We start from the raw sequence: 15,645 nt of genomic DNA on the forward strand, positions 1-15,645 counted from the left end.
GAAAAACCACTTTGGCCAAGTGAACAGGTGACAACACCTGTGCTGACGTGCCGCACCCTTATCACGTGACATACATTCCACATAGAAATTAATTCACCAGGAAATAATTTTTTTTTTTTGTAGTTATCATTGGAAATATGGAAATACCAATTGAACAGCGTTCCATAATTGGGTCATCAAGTGTAACTGTGTGATTTCATCCCATGTAAGGTGACATATAATGGCAGCTACATTTCACATCTCTTATTAGTGGGATTAAAGTGTAGTTGGATTTTAAAAAATAAAACAGACAAAATGTTTCATTTCAATGAAAAAAACTATTTTTTTTTTTCTTTAATTGACAGGGAACATCTTCCAGGACAGTGAGGCCGTCACACAAAAATCATCAAAGATACAATATGGAGAGTGCCTCCCCTTTCCCTTCCCTCTCTCTCTCTTTCTCTCTCTCTCTCTCTCTCTCTCTCTCTCTCTCTCTCTCTCTCTCTCTCGCTCGCTCGCTCATTCAGGGGTGGAAATAACTTTATTGCAGACTTTCTCAAGACACCCACTCCCCTCATTATAAGGCCTGGGGGTTAAAGGGGTGACTGGGCCAGCCACTCAAGGGGGTTTGAGGAGGGACAAAAAGACGTCGGGGTGGTTTGTCCCATTCGGATTTGTAAAAATTTCAACGCTTCTGAATCATTCTCGTATTGAGGATCGCCAACTTCACTTGACGTTGAGGCTGTTAGAGGACATAAGGGCTTTGGCTAGTCCTAAGTCAAATAATCAAGTCACCAGTAAAGTTCTAATATGAGGAGAGTATGAGGAGGAAAAGCTAAAAAATATTCACCTTAACTATTAAAGAATGTTAGTTCTGAAGAACAGGACCAACAGATTTCCATATTTTGCTATAAAACTGTAAAATGAGGAGGAGTCCTCATACAGCAACCACCCAATATTGCATTGGACAATAAAGAACGAGGTCTTTTTTTTTTTTTTTTTTTTTTTAAGTTGGTATGATATCAGATACCAATTAATTACAGCCCAGTGCTACAAATGGAAACAGTTGAATATGCAAATATTAAAAGCTCTAAAACATCCAGATAATTCTTTCCCAAAGGTTTTTTTTTTTTTTTCTTCTAAATTAGAACATGCAATAGTCCTAAACTGCTTCCTCAAAAACAGGAGTTAAATACTGAGATCCAAAGATCTGTAAATTGTAAAAAATAATAATTTACCCTCCCCCAAAAAAATGATGCAGTCACTCTACCAAACCAAGAAGTTTGCTTATGGCAAAATGTAGATTAGATCGGACTGCATTAGGTCCAACAAGACTTAAGACCTCGCATGAGCAACAATCTGTGCAAGAAGACATGAGAACAAAACAGAACATTTAGCAGAGAGTGTTTGAGCAACAAAACCGAGTCCATTGTTTAGCAACAATATCTTCATATCATATTTCAATCGTCCATGAGCCATTTATATTTTAGACCGTACATACATATAAAGAACAAACTCCAAGAACAAACAAGCCATGGTCACAGATTGACCTGCAAGACTACAAAATATGACTTATTCTTAATTTCCTTATCTGAAACCACAAACGTATTTTTTTGTTCAAATTCACGACTGGAGAATAGCAATGGAACAGTGGAAAGTAAATGAAGATTCAATGATAATCAATGACCACTGGCGGAGATAGTTTTTTTTTTTTTCCTTGAGGGGGCTATGGAGGGGGCATAGATATGAGGGGTCTACAAAACCTAAAAAAAATTACAAAGCCCAAAAGAATCTTCAGAAAATGCTGTTTAAGATTAATTATAATTTTTCTTTTGGTTAACAGTGGAAATGTGGGGGAAAAAATTCTGGAAAAATTGGAAAATACCCAAAAGCCTGATCTGGCACCTGGGAGGGTGTCCAAGAACGAGCCCCCGCTCTAGCTCCGCCACTGATTAGATTTAAAACCTTTTAAAAAGATGAAAAATGTCCAATTTTAAGGCATTATTTTAAAAATGTCTCATTTTCTAATCGAAGGATGAATGGGTACAAATGACACAATCCAGACGTACTGTATGATGCTTGACAATTCTCATTACTTGAATTGATAATTGTTTGCAAACATCTGTGTTCAACTTCATTGTTTTTTTTATTTACTCATTCATTTCCTTAAACAATTTATAAATATTCTTGCTTATGACTATGGACAAAATGAAATATTATACAGTATATACATATTGTGCTTTGCCATGTACTGTTTGGCTTAGGATTTTGTTCTTTTTGACTGCCCGTTTATAGTTTGTGGCCATTACATCTAAAAAGCTTGGTGCAATGTGTTCTCACAAGAATTAAGCAGAACACTAAACAAAACAAAGAATGAAGATGATTTTAAAATCCATTTCCTAGCAATATGAGCATCATTGCGGCTGTGTGAGTCCTGCTCTAACATACCCCACAAACATGCTGCTTTGAAAATGCTTTGAAATAGTTTGCCACCAAAAAAAAAAAGAAGAGTTTCACCAATAAAGCATTTTCAAGTAAACAAATATGTGATGACAACTAAACGAAGCTCCATTCCTCATCAAATAATTCTCTCAGTCGCTCTCTCCGCTTACAATAAAACAATTGGTAGTTAAGCCTGAGCGTCTGGAGAAATTTACAGTACATTACGCTGCTACCAGCCACTCTCTGCATGCAAAAGGCCAGAAGTACCATCAACTGCCAATCCTCATATAAAAATTGATATCATAGTTCTGACGGTATGTATAAACATGTGGTTTGATCAATGTAGTGTAGATTACTATATTTACCATATACAGATATAGTAATATTATTGCACTCTGGCTACACATCTAGTAAGTAAGTTAGTTTGGTTGTCTTTAGATGTACAGAAACACTTTATGGGGGGTCACGTGATTCAGAAGAAAGGCTCAGTGATGCAACGGAAAGCTAATTGGGACAGGAAAGGATGAAAGGCATAGAATTATATTTTCAGTTGATTTGGCTTTTTTTGTTTACCCCCCCCCCCCCTTTCCCCGTGAGGAAATAATGTACACTATTTGGTTCTGCAAAAGGTGGAGTGTAAAATTTCTAATCAGTTTGATTTGTATCACTGAGCCCGCTCCTGAACGTTGCAATCAAGACACCAAATACATAAAAGACAAAACTACAGAAGACACACCACACACACATATATATATGATTTCTCTTATTCTTAAAAATAGAAAAATAAAAATCCAATCCTCTACGTCATCCCGCCGGAGGAGAATTTGCCTCCTTCGTTCCTGTTCCTCTCTTGAAAAGGAAACGTACATTCACAAGAGGATAACGGAGGGGAAAAAAGTTCAAATTCAAACTTGTGTGCAAAAACACTTTCGATCTCTATAAAAATATGTGCATATGGATAGAGCTATTTTAATCTCAGCAAATAATAATATTTTCTTTATTTACACTGCACAAATACACAGATAAAACGTACACTACAGCTGTCCTGCTCCCCCTCACTGTCAAGAAAGAAGAAAAACACGGCGACGGGACAACAAGAGACGTACAAAAACGTACAAACACTCATTCAAACACACGCACACACACACACACACACCTGCTCGGATCAATGTGATCAAGGAGCAGAGGAGGGGCAAGCAGAACTTCTGTAGAAAACCTGAAGTTGCATATCCCACAATCCCACCCCACGCTTGCACTTCATAAACCACTTCCTGTAAAAGGTCAGGGGTTGTCAGCCAGACGCTGCTTCCTGATTGGCTCACGTGGGTGTGGACAGTGCGTCAAAAAAGAGAAAAAGAACTTTGGCTACAGAGTTAGGTGGCTTTAGTCCTTCATTGTTCGGTGCCACCGAAGTGGAGCTGGATAAATCCAGTGTCGGTAACGGGTCGGTGCCGGTGTCTGTCCGTCTCGGTACGGCGATCTGCCAAATTCATTGAAACAATAGAATCCGTCTCTCTAAAACAAAAAAAACAAAAAAACAAACTCTTCCCAATACTCCTGAGGTCAGCATGTTCTCCAGCTCGGGAGATTTTGGACCAGTGAATTTACTTCCTCTTCCTGATGTTCATTGGGCGGTCCTCCGGTTCTTTGCAGTGAATCCAGCACCGGTTCCCAGTTTGTTGTCAAAAGGTGAAGTGCACGGCGCAGGATCTGCGTCCGACAAGCATCTGGACTGTGGTTGGTCAAAAGTGAATTGGGGTAAGGGGATGCAGTCCCTTGTAAGGGCGGAGCGCCTGGCGGCGGGCGAAATGGGGCGTGTCTGTACGAAAGGTCTCGGGACGAGAGGTGCGTGAGGCTGGATGAAGATGTTTGGGCTGATGGGGATGGGGGGGTGCGTCGGGGTTGACGGGAGCGGTGGAGTGTATGTGGGCGTGGAGCTCGGCGAGGGTGTGAGCGTGCGTGTCGGCGTTTGGAGTTGGACGGGCGTGAGCGCCCGATGCATGGGCGAGTGCGCCTCGACGTCTTGTCGTAAGTCGTAAGACGGCGTCCTTCGTCTCAGCATCATGCTGCAGTCGGCCAGTTTTGGAGGTGAGGGCGGGTTCTCCCTCTCTGAAGGCGGGTGGACCGATATGCAAGGGGGGCTGGTCTTCTTTTTACGGTGTCCACCTCCGACTGACTGCACCCTCATCGGGAAATTGCTCTTTCCTTTGTGGAGCTCCGAGTTTTGCTCATCACCGGGGATGCCGTCTTGCGGGAGGCACACCTCGATGGAGTGGCGCCGATGTTCGTCGAGGTAACCGGCGGACAATAACGACGGCTTATGCGGGGACGCCTGGGAATCCACATTGAAGCCTTTCCTAAAGTCCCGGTCTATCGATTCTGCTCCAAGCGGGCTCCTGGATGACGGTCGCGGTAATAAAGAAGGAGGCGACGAGGTGGAGTCGGTGTACGGAGAGAGGGAATGGCTTCGACCTCCTCTCGCTCCGCTCTCCTGTCCACCTTCCAGTTCAGCAATCTGTCGGTGGCGGGCCAAGCTGGTGATGTGACACACCTCCTCGTCAGTCGGGTCAAAGAGGGAGGCGGCGGAGGGCGGTCTGGGCCGGTGGAGGCTGGCGCTGCGTAATGGGAAGCGTGGAGAGCGGGGCGGAGGGAGAAGAAGCGAGGGGGAGGACGGTGGAGGAGGGAGGGAGGATGAGATTATAGGAGGGAGAGAAGAAGGAGACACTGAAGGGAGTGGGAATGGAGAAGGAGAGGAGGGTGGACGGGATAGAGCCGAGGGGGAAGGAGGAGGGAGAGGAGGCAGGGCAGATGGGGCGGGGCTACGGGGAGAATGCGATAAGGGGGACGGCAGAGGAAGATGGACAGGGGTCGCTCTCTCTTGTTGCTCGCACGTTTGGACTTCCACAGAATCCACATTGACTGCAACCTGCAAAATCCGACTTGATTCACTATGAGGCGCCATGAATCATTGTCAGGCTGCTAAAAGTGTGAACTCTTGTCTCACCTGTCTACGTAGGGGCCGAGGGGAGGGATGTGGCGTGGGCGGGGCAATGCGAGGCAGATTGACGGAAGGTAGCAGCCGCGGGTGAACGGGGGAAACATCGGGAACCTGCAGCAGAGTGCGACTCTCACACGGCTGTGAATGGACCGAAGTCAGAGAGCCTGAAAGTACAGAAGAAGCTGCTTTGGAATAGACTTCAGCAAATCATACATAGGGACCATCTTAACACATTGATAATGGAGAATCGGTAGTTTTGGCCATGAGCTAATAATATTAATAAAACATGTCCATTAATTTAATGTCTGTATTGTTTCTTAGTCATCCGCAACAGTTGAATCAAACTAACTGGACTCTGATGCATCCATCCATTACCTGAACCGCTTCTTCTCATGAAGGTCGCAGGCATGCTGGAGCCTAACCCTGCTGACTTCGGGCAGTAGACGGGGGCACACCAGCCAATCGCAGAGCACACGTAAAACCACACTCACAACCGTACCTAGGCACAATTTAGTGTGGTCAATCGGCCTACCCTGCATGTTCTTGGAATGTGGGAGGAAACCGGAGGCACGTGGGGAACATGCAAACTCCACACAGGAAGACCGTAGCAGGAATCAAACCCTGCACCTCTGAACTGTGATGCAACATGCTAACCAGTGTGCCACTGTGCTGCCTTGGCCTCTCATTTTTTGTTGAATTTGTTATGTTTTTTCTTGTTTTCTGAAAACATAAAAAAATGACTTGGGCAATTATGAAAATTCACTAATAATATGATAACCATCATCTCTGGTGAGTATGTTTTTTTTTTTTATAGTATTGGTGGTTTCCATAATTATGATGCAATTAGGAGAGGACTAAAAGGTGATTAAGTCCCATTGGTCCAAACTTTTTTTTTCTTCTCATGTCACAGAACAACTGTTACCTGAATGTTGCTCCTGAGGACTGACATCCACTTCTTCGAGGGGGTAAGGAGCGCTAGCAGGTCTCACAGGTCGGAACATGTAGCTGTCGTTGGGCAGAGAGTGCATCCTGGATACGGACATCTTATCAGAAACTTGCAGCGCATCCTCACTGCATTTCACCACTTCGTCCTTTAGGGGGCGACAGAGACCAGTCATTAAATACATAACAGTAACAGTGTAACAGATGAGAAGCGCCTGTTACCCGGCCAGGAGATTGTGGTGGACATGGCCCAACAAAGGTTCCTGGATTTGAACTGTTGTGGGAAGAAATGCTCGAAGTGCGTTTCTTCTCCATCGCCATTTCCATGGCAATTTCTGCATCCATTTCCGCATCCTCTTTCGCATCCTTTAAAAATGATTGGAACATTTCAAAGCTTATTTAAATAACATAAGACTGCAAACCTCGAGCCCATACCTTGTTGCTTTCTTCGAGATGCTTCATCAGCACGGCCACCACCACATTAACCAGCACAAACTGGGCCATGAGTACGAAGGTGACAAAATATATGGGAGAGATCAACGGCAGGTAGGAGAGACAGTGAAGCTCCTCTGGACGACATTCTCGCAAGGTGTCCTGAAGAAAATAATAGTTCCACAAAAATGTTCACTGGCATAGTACTTGATTCAGTGATGAGCTGTCAAGGCCAGGAATGTCTTCACCGCTGGCCTAAACACTCACAGAAGCACTGACCTACATTTAAAAGCACAATATTTGCTCAATTTAAAGCAATTTGTATTGTTTTGTATTTTAATATTGCAAAGAAATAGCGATGTTATTAAAGTCAGCCACTAATGCAACTAAGACTCCAGTGCTCCTTCCTAATCTACTGATTATTTAGTATTTGAGCACCATCTTGAAGTCTCAGTCGGTTCGCAATATTGCCCTTGTCTTTGAATAACATTGTCTCCCTAATATGATTGTCTGGGATAACCATCATGAATTATATTTTTTTGGGTGAAGTAAAAGTCAAGATGTGAAAGTACTCAGACTGCTCAGTTCTTTATTAGTCCATAATTGGTTTTGGAGGTCATTTCTATCATGTGAGTGTGGAAGTGCATGGAAAAATGTGTGTTCATACTTTCATAATGCCATTCCAGTTGTCTCCCGTGGATACGCGAAAAAGCGTAAGGAAGGCCATCCCAAAATTTTCAAAGGTAGCATGACGGCTCAGACCCTCACAGGGATTGTTGTCGTTACACTCTAAGAAACAAACAAGCACAGTTTCATTACGGTAAGCGAACACAAACATGGACAGAGTGGACCTGCCAAACAAAGTCAAATGAACCAAAAGAATACAAAAAAAGAAAAAAGAAAAGTAAGCTGCAGTTGGCTCACACCAACGGAACCGCCTTTTGCTTATTTTAGAAGTTGCTCTCATTTAGTAATAATTTCAGTTGCTAAAATATAAAAAAAATAAAAAATAATGAAAAAATTGAAAATTACTAAATAAATAAATAAATAAATAAATAAATAGTCTTTGAGGAGACCCCAAAAATCTTAAAAATCAGTTACCAATTCAGTCTTTCAGTCTGATAAAAAAAAATGTATTTGACGAAGATGGTCTACAGAGAAAGCAATTTGTAAATAAATATGATTTTGTTCCAGCACAGAAGAGCTCCGTTATATGATCGTGACACAGGAGCAGATGGGAGTAGAGTGATGTGTTTTGACGTACCAAGCTTGCCAAAGAGCTCCACTCCCAGGGCGGCATAGATGAAGAAAAGCAGCATGAAGAGGAGACCAAGATTTCCCACCTGGAGGTAAAAGAAATGTTAGTTCCTCTTCCAACAGAGTGAACGTGCCAGTGCGAGGTAAAGAATGAAAGATTTTAGCCAATTAACACTTTTTGCTCTTCATGAGAAATTTGAAGTAAAGTGAACTTGTACTTTATTTTAACAAGAGGTGCAGGAAATTGATATTTCTCTATTGTAGTATCAGAATGTGTCCAGATATTTTTTTTTGGGCTGGTTTGTGCCTTTTTCTGCAATCACTAACCTCATCTGCACGTGACATTTAGAAAATGGCTGAGCAATCGAGTCAGTAACGTCATACGCTTTAAAGCTGCTGCCCAAACCAGGCATAAAATCTTCCCGGATGGCCACAAATAGAATAAAAATAAATTACCTACCTGTGGCAGAGCTTGCATGACTGTGTCCAGTAGAGATCTCATGCCTGTGGCCATCTTAAGGAGTTTAAGTACTGTGGAAAAAAACAGTGGAGATGCCTTTCACACTGGTGAAAGATTTCTCAATTCACAAAGGAAAACAGAGGTAATTATTTCTGTTGCCGATCTAGCTAGGTACAGTATATATTTTAAATAAACAGAAAAAGTTCATGACTACACAAAGAAAAATGTTTTAAAATAGTTCTATGAATGGTAACAGCTTCTTCGGCACAGGGGCACCCCCTACCCTGAAATATACAATATTATATAATGATAAAGTAATATAATTATAAAGTAATATGTCTTGTCACCGTGGGATAGTAAGAAACGCAATTTTGATCTCTTAGTGTGTCTTGACATGTGAAGAAATTGACAATAAAGCAGACTTTGACTTTGACCTTTCAGGTGCCAGGCTATAAAATTGTTTTTGGGGTATTTTGCACACACAAAAAAAAAATAGCTTCGCCAGTGGCTGTCACTATACATATGTACAGTACAGTATATAGCAAATTAATTCTCATTCTATTATTTCCCCGAGGAACAACTGTGTCAAAATCCAAACAGTCGCTGCTATGTGTACCTCGTGCTATCCTGAGCACTCTCATAATTCGGATGATGGTAGGATTTATAGGAAGAGATGCACTCATTTTCAGTTCTTCCAGGATGATACCCATGATGGACAAAGCCACAATAGCAATATCCAGCTGGTTCCACCTAAAATGACAAAATGACACTCTTCCATATCTCTGGCAGTGATTAAGAAAAAAAAAAAATGCTGTCATTCATCAATTTGATGTTACCTGTCTTTGAAAAATCGGTGTATCCCAAACGCCATAAGTTTAAGAAGGGCCTCGATGATGAAGATGCAGGTAAACAGGTAGTTACAGTACTTCAAAACCACCACCAAATACTGGACACACACAGACAAACAATCATCTTGCGACATGCAGTCAATGCAAATTTGCTATGGAACAGAAAACTATGAATTTAAATTGGATACTTCCCTTATTGTCTGGAATATTTGTGTAAACATGAGACGGGCTTACCTGGGGTTGATTGTAGTGTTCGATGCTCATGGTGAACACGTTGATGCATATGATGAAGGTAATAAAAAGGTCCAGGTAGTTACTGGTACAAAGTCTATGGATAGTCAAACGCTGGATGGAGTAATCCGCATAGTAGGGCCTCTGTTTGGCTTCTGGTGAAAAGCAACAGACACAAAGATTGACACAATGAAAACAAGAATGTGAGAGAGAATCAAATGTGTGTTGATGGTTTGAATCTTAATTATGATGAGTACGGTGGTGTGCACTGAGAGCTGCAGGGAAAGTATCACACTCTTCTGCAATACAGTAAGAGCCCACTTCAGTTCATTAGTTACATTTTTACATTAATAAAACAAATATTATTTGTATTTTTTTTTGCATGTGCTAGTAATTTGTACCCCCCCACCCTAAAGACAGTCATTGCACACCTCTGCTTTTGCAGATTACCCAAGTTAAAGCTGGACTTGAGACATCTGCACCAAGCAACCGCAGTCAACAGAAAGATGGTTACAATTATTTTCAGCAAGCATGTCATTAATTCACATACTGCAGCCTACATTTTCTTCATCTATGATTCGAAATGGAAATGTGAATTTGGGTGATTAAAGTGTTAATTGTGACTCACTTGCCTCTTCATGGCAAATGCTATAATTAACTGTTTGATTAAACAGTGCCAAGAAATACATATAATCTTTTTGAAGGGATTTTTTTTCTATCTTGTATACATACACACAAGTATTGTATGTTATGATTTTTAAAAATGGTTTCAATCACAAATTATTCATGACTTTAAACTACAATGAAACGTTTGTTGGTTAATCAAAGTTCCCCATATTAAGTATTTGTTTGGATTGCGCAATCACATGTCCATATGAAGGATATGAGATGTATGCATGAACGCATGTCTCCATCGTGCTTACATGCCTTTGAGTTAAAACAAATATAACGAAGGAGGCTCACGAAGGGCTTTTTTTTTTCTCCATCATCTACACTTCTTTGTGGGGACATTCAAATTGGGTTAGGAAATGTCAAAAATTTGCATCAGGACTGTGAAGTTGAAGAGCCAGCAGCCACATTTGAATTGCTGACACTCAGTAGTCTAAATAGTTTTGTTTTTTGGACAAAAACATTTGATGAATTGATCACACCAAATACTGCCTTTGGATGGCACAACGCAATTGACGATCCACCACGTCTTTTCATTTTGACTTAATGTAATTTTCTTTTTGCAGTAGGTGGTGTGTTTCTGAAATTTTCTTGATTTGCACATTCATATATGTTCTCCTTAACATACAGGAAACTATATAGCAGTAACAGCATCTGCTATGTTTCTGAGTCTGCCAGTCAAAGCATGTTTACCAAGAAATGTCCTACCCGAATGACGAGATGCCTCCGGCTCCCTCAAAGAAGGACGAGGGGACATTGCCATTTGGCCGAAATGAATTTCACAACACGCTAACAAGTAAAGTAGGCGCCTGGATTGTTAACACATGCAGGGAAAGCTGACTTAAAAAAAACAAAACATTGGAATAGATCAAACATTTCGGGTTGGAAATTTGCTCCAAGAAGCATGGTGTGTTGTTTTGGTTTGGTTTTATAAGTTAAAAAAAAAAAAAGGTTTGGCATGCACATGTGTTATCATAATGGATGATTGGAATGCAAGATTGGATTTCCTGTGATTTTGCATGCAGTGTTAAGGGGGAGGAAGGGCAGCAGTCATGCAATGACATGCCACAGAGTGGTGAAGCCCACAAATTGTCAGTAACCACTGTTAGTGTGAGCTCGCCAGTCTGTAAAACTCTCCCTACTTTATTCATTGGACGGAAATTTCCCTTCATTTCGTTTTTTTTTTTTGTCAGGCTCTGAAAGCAGGCAGTGCTCAGAAAAATAGACTACCGACCAGCCCCTTCCTTCTCCTTACTCCTGCGCTTTTTTTCTATGATTTTGAGCCTCTTCTCTTCACGTAAACGGGCCTCCTCTTCTTCCTGGTCTTGTCGGCACTTGTGGAAATTCTCTACCACCACGCCCACAAACATGTTGAGGACAAAAAAGCTGACTATGAGCAGAAAGGAGATGAAGTAGATCAGCATCCACGGGTTGTGGTTCCTCACAGGCTGAAAAGACAAGAGAATCAAGTTGAAAAGTTGATCCCGAGCAATGTCGGGTGGTTTTGTCACAGTAAAAAAATAAAATAAAATAAGAGACTTATTAATTATTAATTATTTAAAGTAATTATTATCATTATTCATTATATTCTATTTTTCTTATTATTTATTATTGATTATTTTGTGCCTGTTGAAAGTAATTGTATAATTTCCCGAGGATTACAACTCGACTTTATTTATAGAGCATTTAAAAAAGAAAAAAATTACATTCTGACTCAACACTTTACCTGTTGGTCCACTCCTACTGCATCTAGGCCGTCGTACATAATATTGACCCAGCCGTCCTTACATGACAGGACAAACAAAGACATCAAAGCCTGGAGTGGAAAAAAAAAAAAAAATTGGAAGGTCAACACACAAGAGCCCCCTTGTCCACCTTTCATAAAACCCTGTGTTGATATTTATTTGCCAACCATAAAGGTTTCTCTCTCTGAAACCACTTGCAGTATTTTTTTTTTTTTTTTTTTAAAGCCATGGAATGAACGATCATTGTGTATTTTTTTTCTCGCCATACCTGAATCAGATTGTCGAAGTTGTACTTCCTTCGTTTCCAGCTGTAGTTGGCTTGCAGGCAGTCGGATTTATTGGTAATGTTTTTGGTGTTAAGACCTTCACAGTGGAAGAATTTCCCTTTGAAAAGCTAGAGAACACACCAAGAAGGCTTTTTTTTAAACACATGGCCATTTCATTAATTTTCCATCCGACTATTCAAGAACATCAGGTTGTACCAAATTTATACTTTTAAATGTGTCAATTTATAAATGATTTAAAATGTTTATAGAGAACTACCTGCACACCCAAGATGCCAAACACAATGAAGAAAGCGCAGCAGATCAGGACAATGTTGCCGATAGGCCGAAGAGAAGTGATGAGGGTCTCCACGACTAATTTTAATCCTGGTGCCCGACTGATCACTCTGGAATACACAAACAAGGCACCATGTTTATGCAGATTGGAGCCATACATGAATATTTTCTCTTCATTTCAGAGAATAAAAGCAAACATTTTTAGTGTGACTTGAAAAAGTGACTTCACACAATACAAAATAAAAACATGTTTTTTTTTCTCTCTGTGATTCATATTATTGCATATTACATTATTTATTCATTACTGCTATATAATTACTATTATTTAATTCTGTGAATGTATGTCAAAGAATTACATTGCAAAGTAATGAGGTCGGTATATGTATTAAATATTTAGAATTTTTACAGTAATAGGAATACGTCAACGTTTATGACCAACAATAATAAAGACTGCATATACTTGGGTTGCCTTTAAGGACACATTGGATTTTACAAATGCATAAATGCTTATGATGTACCTGAGTGGGCGCAATGTGCGTAGCAAGCGTAAAACTCGGAGGATGCCCAAGATCCGGTTCCCACCAGAATATGCCAGAGAGACCAGAATGTCGATGAGAGACACAAACACCAACATACCATCCAGAATGTTCCAGCTGGATTGAAGGTAGGTCTGCTTCCCAAAGCAGAACCCGAGCGCTACCATCTGACAGAAGCACACAACATGACAAAATCAACTAAAGAAAAAAAAAATTGTGACTGTGCATGGTCCCCAAATGTAATCGATATGTTTAGAAACAATGTACATTATAAATCCTAAATTTTGTCATACCAATATTAATAGAATACAATATTAAAAATATGTTAAGTCAAGTTAAAAAAAAACAATTATAATCAATCAAATAAAAAAAATAGTTTTTTTCTTTTAAATAGAAATAAGTGGGTAATTAATATCCCAAAAATCCCAAACATTTCTAGTAATATAAAATAACAAAATCACTTTTTCAATGGAACTGTACCAACATCATTCTTCAAAAATGTGGCTAAACAAACAATGATATTACCTTGATGGTCATTTCTGCCAGGAAGATCACAGTGAAAACATAGTTGGACACTTTGAGAAACATTCGTTCCTAAAGGTGAACAAAGATTACGATTATTATGCATTCGGGATGAAATGCATTAAACTATCAGATAATATTCTCCATAAACATTTAGGATGTCACATTTTTCACCAGGCAAAAATATGAATACCAGATTTCTATTTGTAGTCCTCACTCCAGTACAGATTTCATGATTTACTATGAACTTTTGTCCTCGTATAACAATTTTACAGTCAACATGAAACAGATTCCATCATTCCGTCATACATTGCTGTGTGGCTGTATATTAGGTCTTTCCAGCGCAATAGTGATGCAGTTGAGGAAGATGAAAACCAGCACCACATGGTCAAACATTTTGTGAGAGATCACACTTTGGCACCACACACGAAATCTAAACAGACACACAAATAAAGCAAAAAAATTCAAGCAAGTGAATAGAAGACACCTTGAACTGTAAAAGAAGAAAAACAGACTCACGAGTTCTCTGGCGAAAACAAGTACAACGTCCATTCTTCGTGTTCTTTGCACCAGCGAGGTTTCATGTTGAGGAACTCTTTCTTGATCATGCAGCAAAAGGAAGGCTATAGATGTCAGAAGTTACATGTCAAATTTAGACAAACGTTGAGCTTTGCCTCTATCTTGCGTGACCGCGATACTGTTATATTGTTGAAGAGAGCTGAAGAGTCTCATTTAGACAAAAGTAGTGCTTTGCAGCCACCTTGAAACAGCAATAGGCAATTCTAAAACGTCTGCTAATCGAGGCTAAGGTTTGGTCGCAATGTACAAATCCGAAACGGAAATCCCAGTCGATTTCCCAAAACGTATATGCCCGAGCAACTTACCTCATAATCGGTGTCATCTTCAGGCAAGGAGTCTTCTTTGGCGTGAGTGTTCACATTAGAATTATGAATCATGTTCCCGCCATTACAGTCGCCATATTGGACCCCGACGGCCGGGCAGAGAGTGGACGCCTGTAGCAGTTCCAAGGGGTCCGGTTGGATCCTGTTATCGTACCCGCCATCGTCGGCATTGTCATCCGCACCCTCTTCCTCCTCTCCTCTCTCTCCGGACAATAGACTCTCTCGTTCGCCGCTTGTGTCTCGCCTTTTGAGGCTCGGCGCTCTTCCCAGGCTATTCCAGCTGGAACGACGGCTGCCCCATGAGCTGGATCCGCGAGGAAGGAGAGGGGAGCGGCGTGCTGGACTGAAATGGCTCTGGAGGAATTACAGGAATAACGAGGACTCAGATCAAATAACTCATCGGGTATGAAACAATCCCTGGTTTGAAGCTCACCAAAGATCTCTGATCACACGTTAAAACATCCATGGAGGTGGCGCTCCCACGGCGAGACTCTTGATGGACGGCGGATTCAGGTGGTCCGACCTCTCCGTGTTGCAGAACTCCTTCTGTGGCCATGACGTCATCCTCCAGGTAGGACTCCAAACCTAAAGAGCTCTTCGGGGTAGGCATGGGTGTGGCGGCTGTTCGCATGATTATTGGAGGAGCCATGGAACCGCGAGGGTCGGCGTGACCATTGCCCGTCATCATCAACGTGTACATTTTCAGTTCTGTGGAGGGAACAGGTGAGATTTTTTTTTTTTCAGATGCAATAATGCGGCTCTTTGTCATCAGGTGAGATGAATATGAAAGGCAACATTTCATTTACCGGTTTCTCGGAGTTGCTCTACTTTCTCATCGTCTTCAGAGTTGTCTGACTTTTTGTCATCATCTGACTCGGAGCGATTTGCATCACCCTATGACATAGGCGAGTTGAATTTAAATTTCAGTGATACGTTGGAATTGCTATTTTTTTACAAACACCATTTTGTCAGGAGGACAAAATAAATGTGGCCAGTTTTTTTTTCAGATTCAAAGCGTCTGAGAGCAAAGAATAAATCACTAAAGGCTGTACCGTGCCAGGAGTTGACTTGCGCTTTAGGGTTGCGCACTGTAACCAAGGTGGAAGGGGAAGGATTGATTCT

At 41.0% G+C, this 15,645-nt stretch overlaps 1 protein-coding gene across 3 annotated transcripts in view; it reads right to left on the reverse strand.

Annotated features, from left to right (window-relative positions):
• Nucleotides 1–4,042: 4,042 nt before the first annotated feature.
• The window catches only part of cacna1ha (calcium channel, voltage-dependent, T type, alpha 1H subunit a), a 60,034-nt gene continuing 48,431 nt past the window's right edge, over nucleotides 4,043–15,645 (reverse strand). For 2 of the 3 annotated variants that reach the window (XM_085933798.1, XM_085933799.1), the window contains exons 17-38: nucleotides 15,330–15,417; nucleotides 14,957–15,231; nucleotides 14,506–14,877; nucleotides 14,141–14,244; nucleotides 13,931–14,054; nucleotides 13,625–13,693; nucleotides 13,082–13,266; nucleotides 12,547–12,673; nucleotides 12,272–12,397; nucleotides 11,985–12,074; nucleotides 11,514–11,706; nucleotides 9,593–9,744; nucleotides 9,347–9,456; nucleotides 9,127–9,260; nucleotides 8,511–8,581; nucleotides 8,058–8,136; nucleotides 7,461–7,582; nucleotides 6,797–6,955; nucleotides 6,584–6,727; nucleotides 6,342–6,510; nucleotides 5,426–5,583; nucleotides 4,043–5,347 (exon numbers count right to left, since the gene is read on the reverse strand). In XM_085933798.1, the coding sequence (XP_085789924.1) occupies nucleotides 4,046–5,347; nucleotides 5,426–5,583; nucleotides 6,342–6,510; nucleotides 6,584–6,727; nucleotides 6,797–6,955; nucleotides 7,461–7,582; nucleotides 8,058–8,136; nucleotides 8,511–8,581; nucleotides 9,127–9,260; nucleotides 9,347–9,456; nucleotides 9,593–9,744; nucleotides 11,514–11,706; nucleotides 11,985–12,074; nucleotides 12,272–12,397; nucleotides 12,547–12,673; nucleotides 13,082–13,266; nucleotides 13,625–13,693; nucleotides 13,931–14,054; nucleotides 14,141–14,244; nucleotides 14,506–14,877; nucleotides 14,957–15,231; nucleotides 15,330–15,417 (4,353 nt within the window). In that variant the 3' untranslated portion in view covers nucleotides 4,043–4,045. Of the gene's footprint in view, nucleotides 5,348–5,425; nucleotides 5,584–5,844; nucleotides 6,140–6,341; nucleotides 6,511–6,583; nucleotides 6,728–6,796; nucleotides 6,956–7,460; nucleotides 7,583–8,057; nucleotides 8,137–8,510; nucleotides 8,582–9,126; nucleotides 9,261–9,346; nucleotides 9,457–9,592; nucleotides 9,745–11,513; nucleotides 11,707–11,984; nucleotides 12,075–12,271; nucleotides 12,398–12,546; nucleotides 12,674–13,081; nucleotides 13,267–13,624; nucleotides 13,694–13,930; nucleotides 14,055–14,140; nucleotides 14,245–14,505; nucleotides 14,878–14,956; nucleotides 15,232–15,329; nucleotides 15,418–15,645 lie in introns of those variants that run through there. The other variant, XM_085933800.1, reaches the window with a different exon arrangement.

This window comes from Syngnathus leptorhynchus, chromosome 16 (assembly GCF_054491065.1).
Source record: "Syngnathus leptorhynchus isolate UIUO chromosome 16, UIUO_Slep, whole genome shotgun sequence".
Taxonomy (NCBI): Eukaryota; Metazoa; Chordata; class Actinopteri; order Syngnathiformes; family Syngnathidae; genus Syngnathus; species Syngnathus leptorhynchus.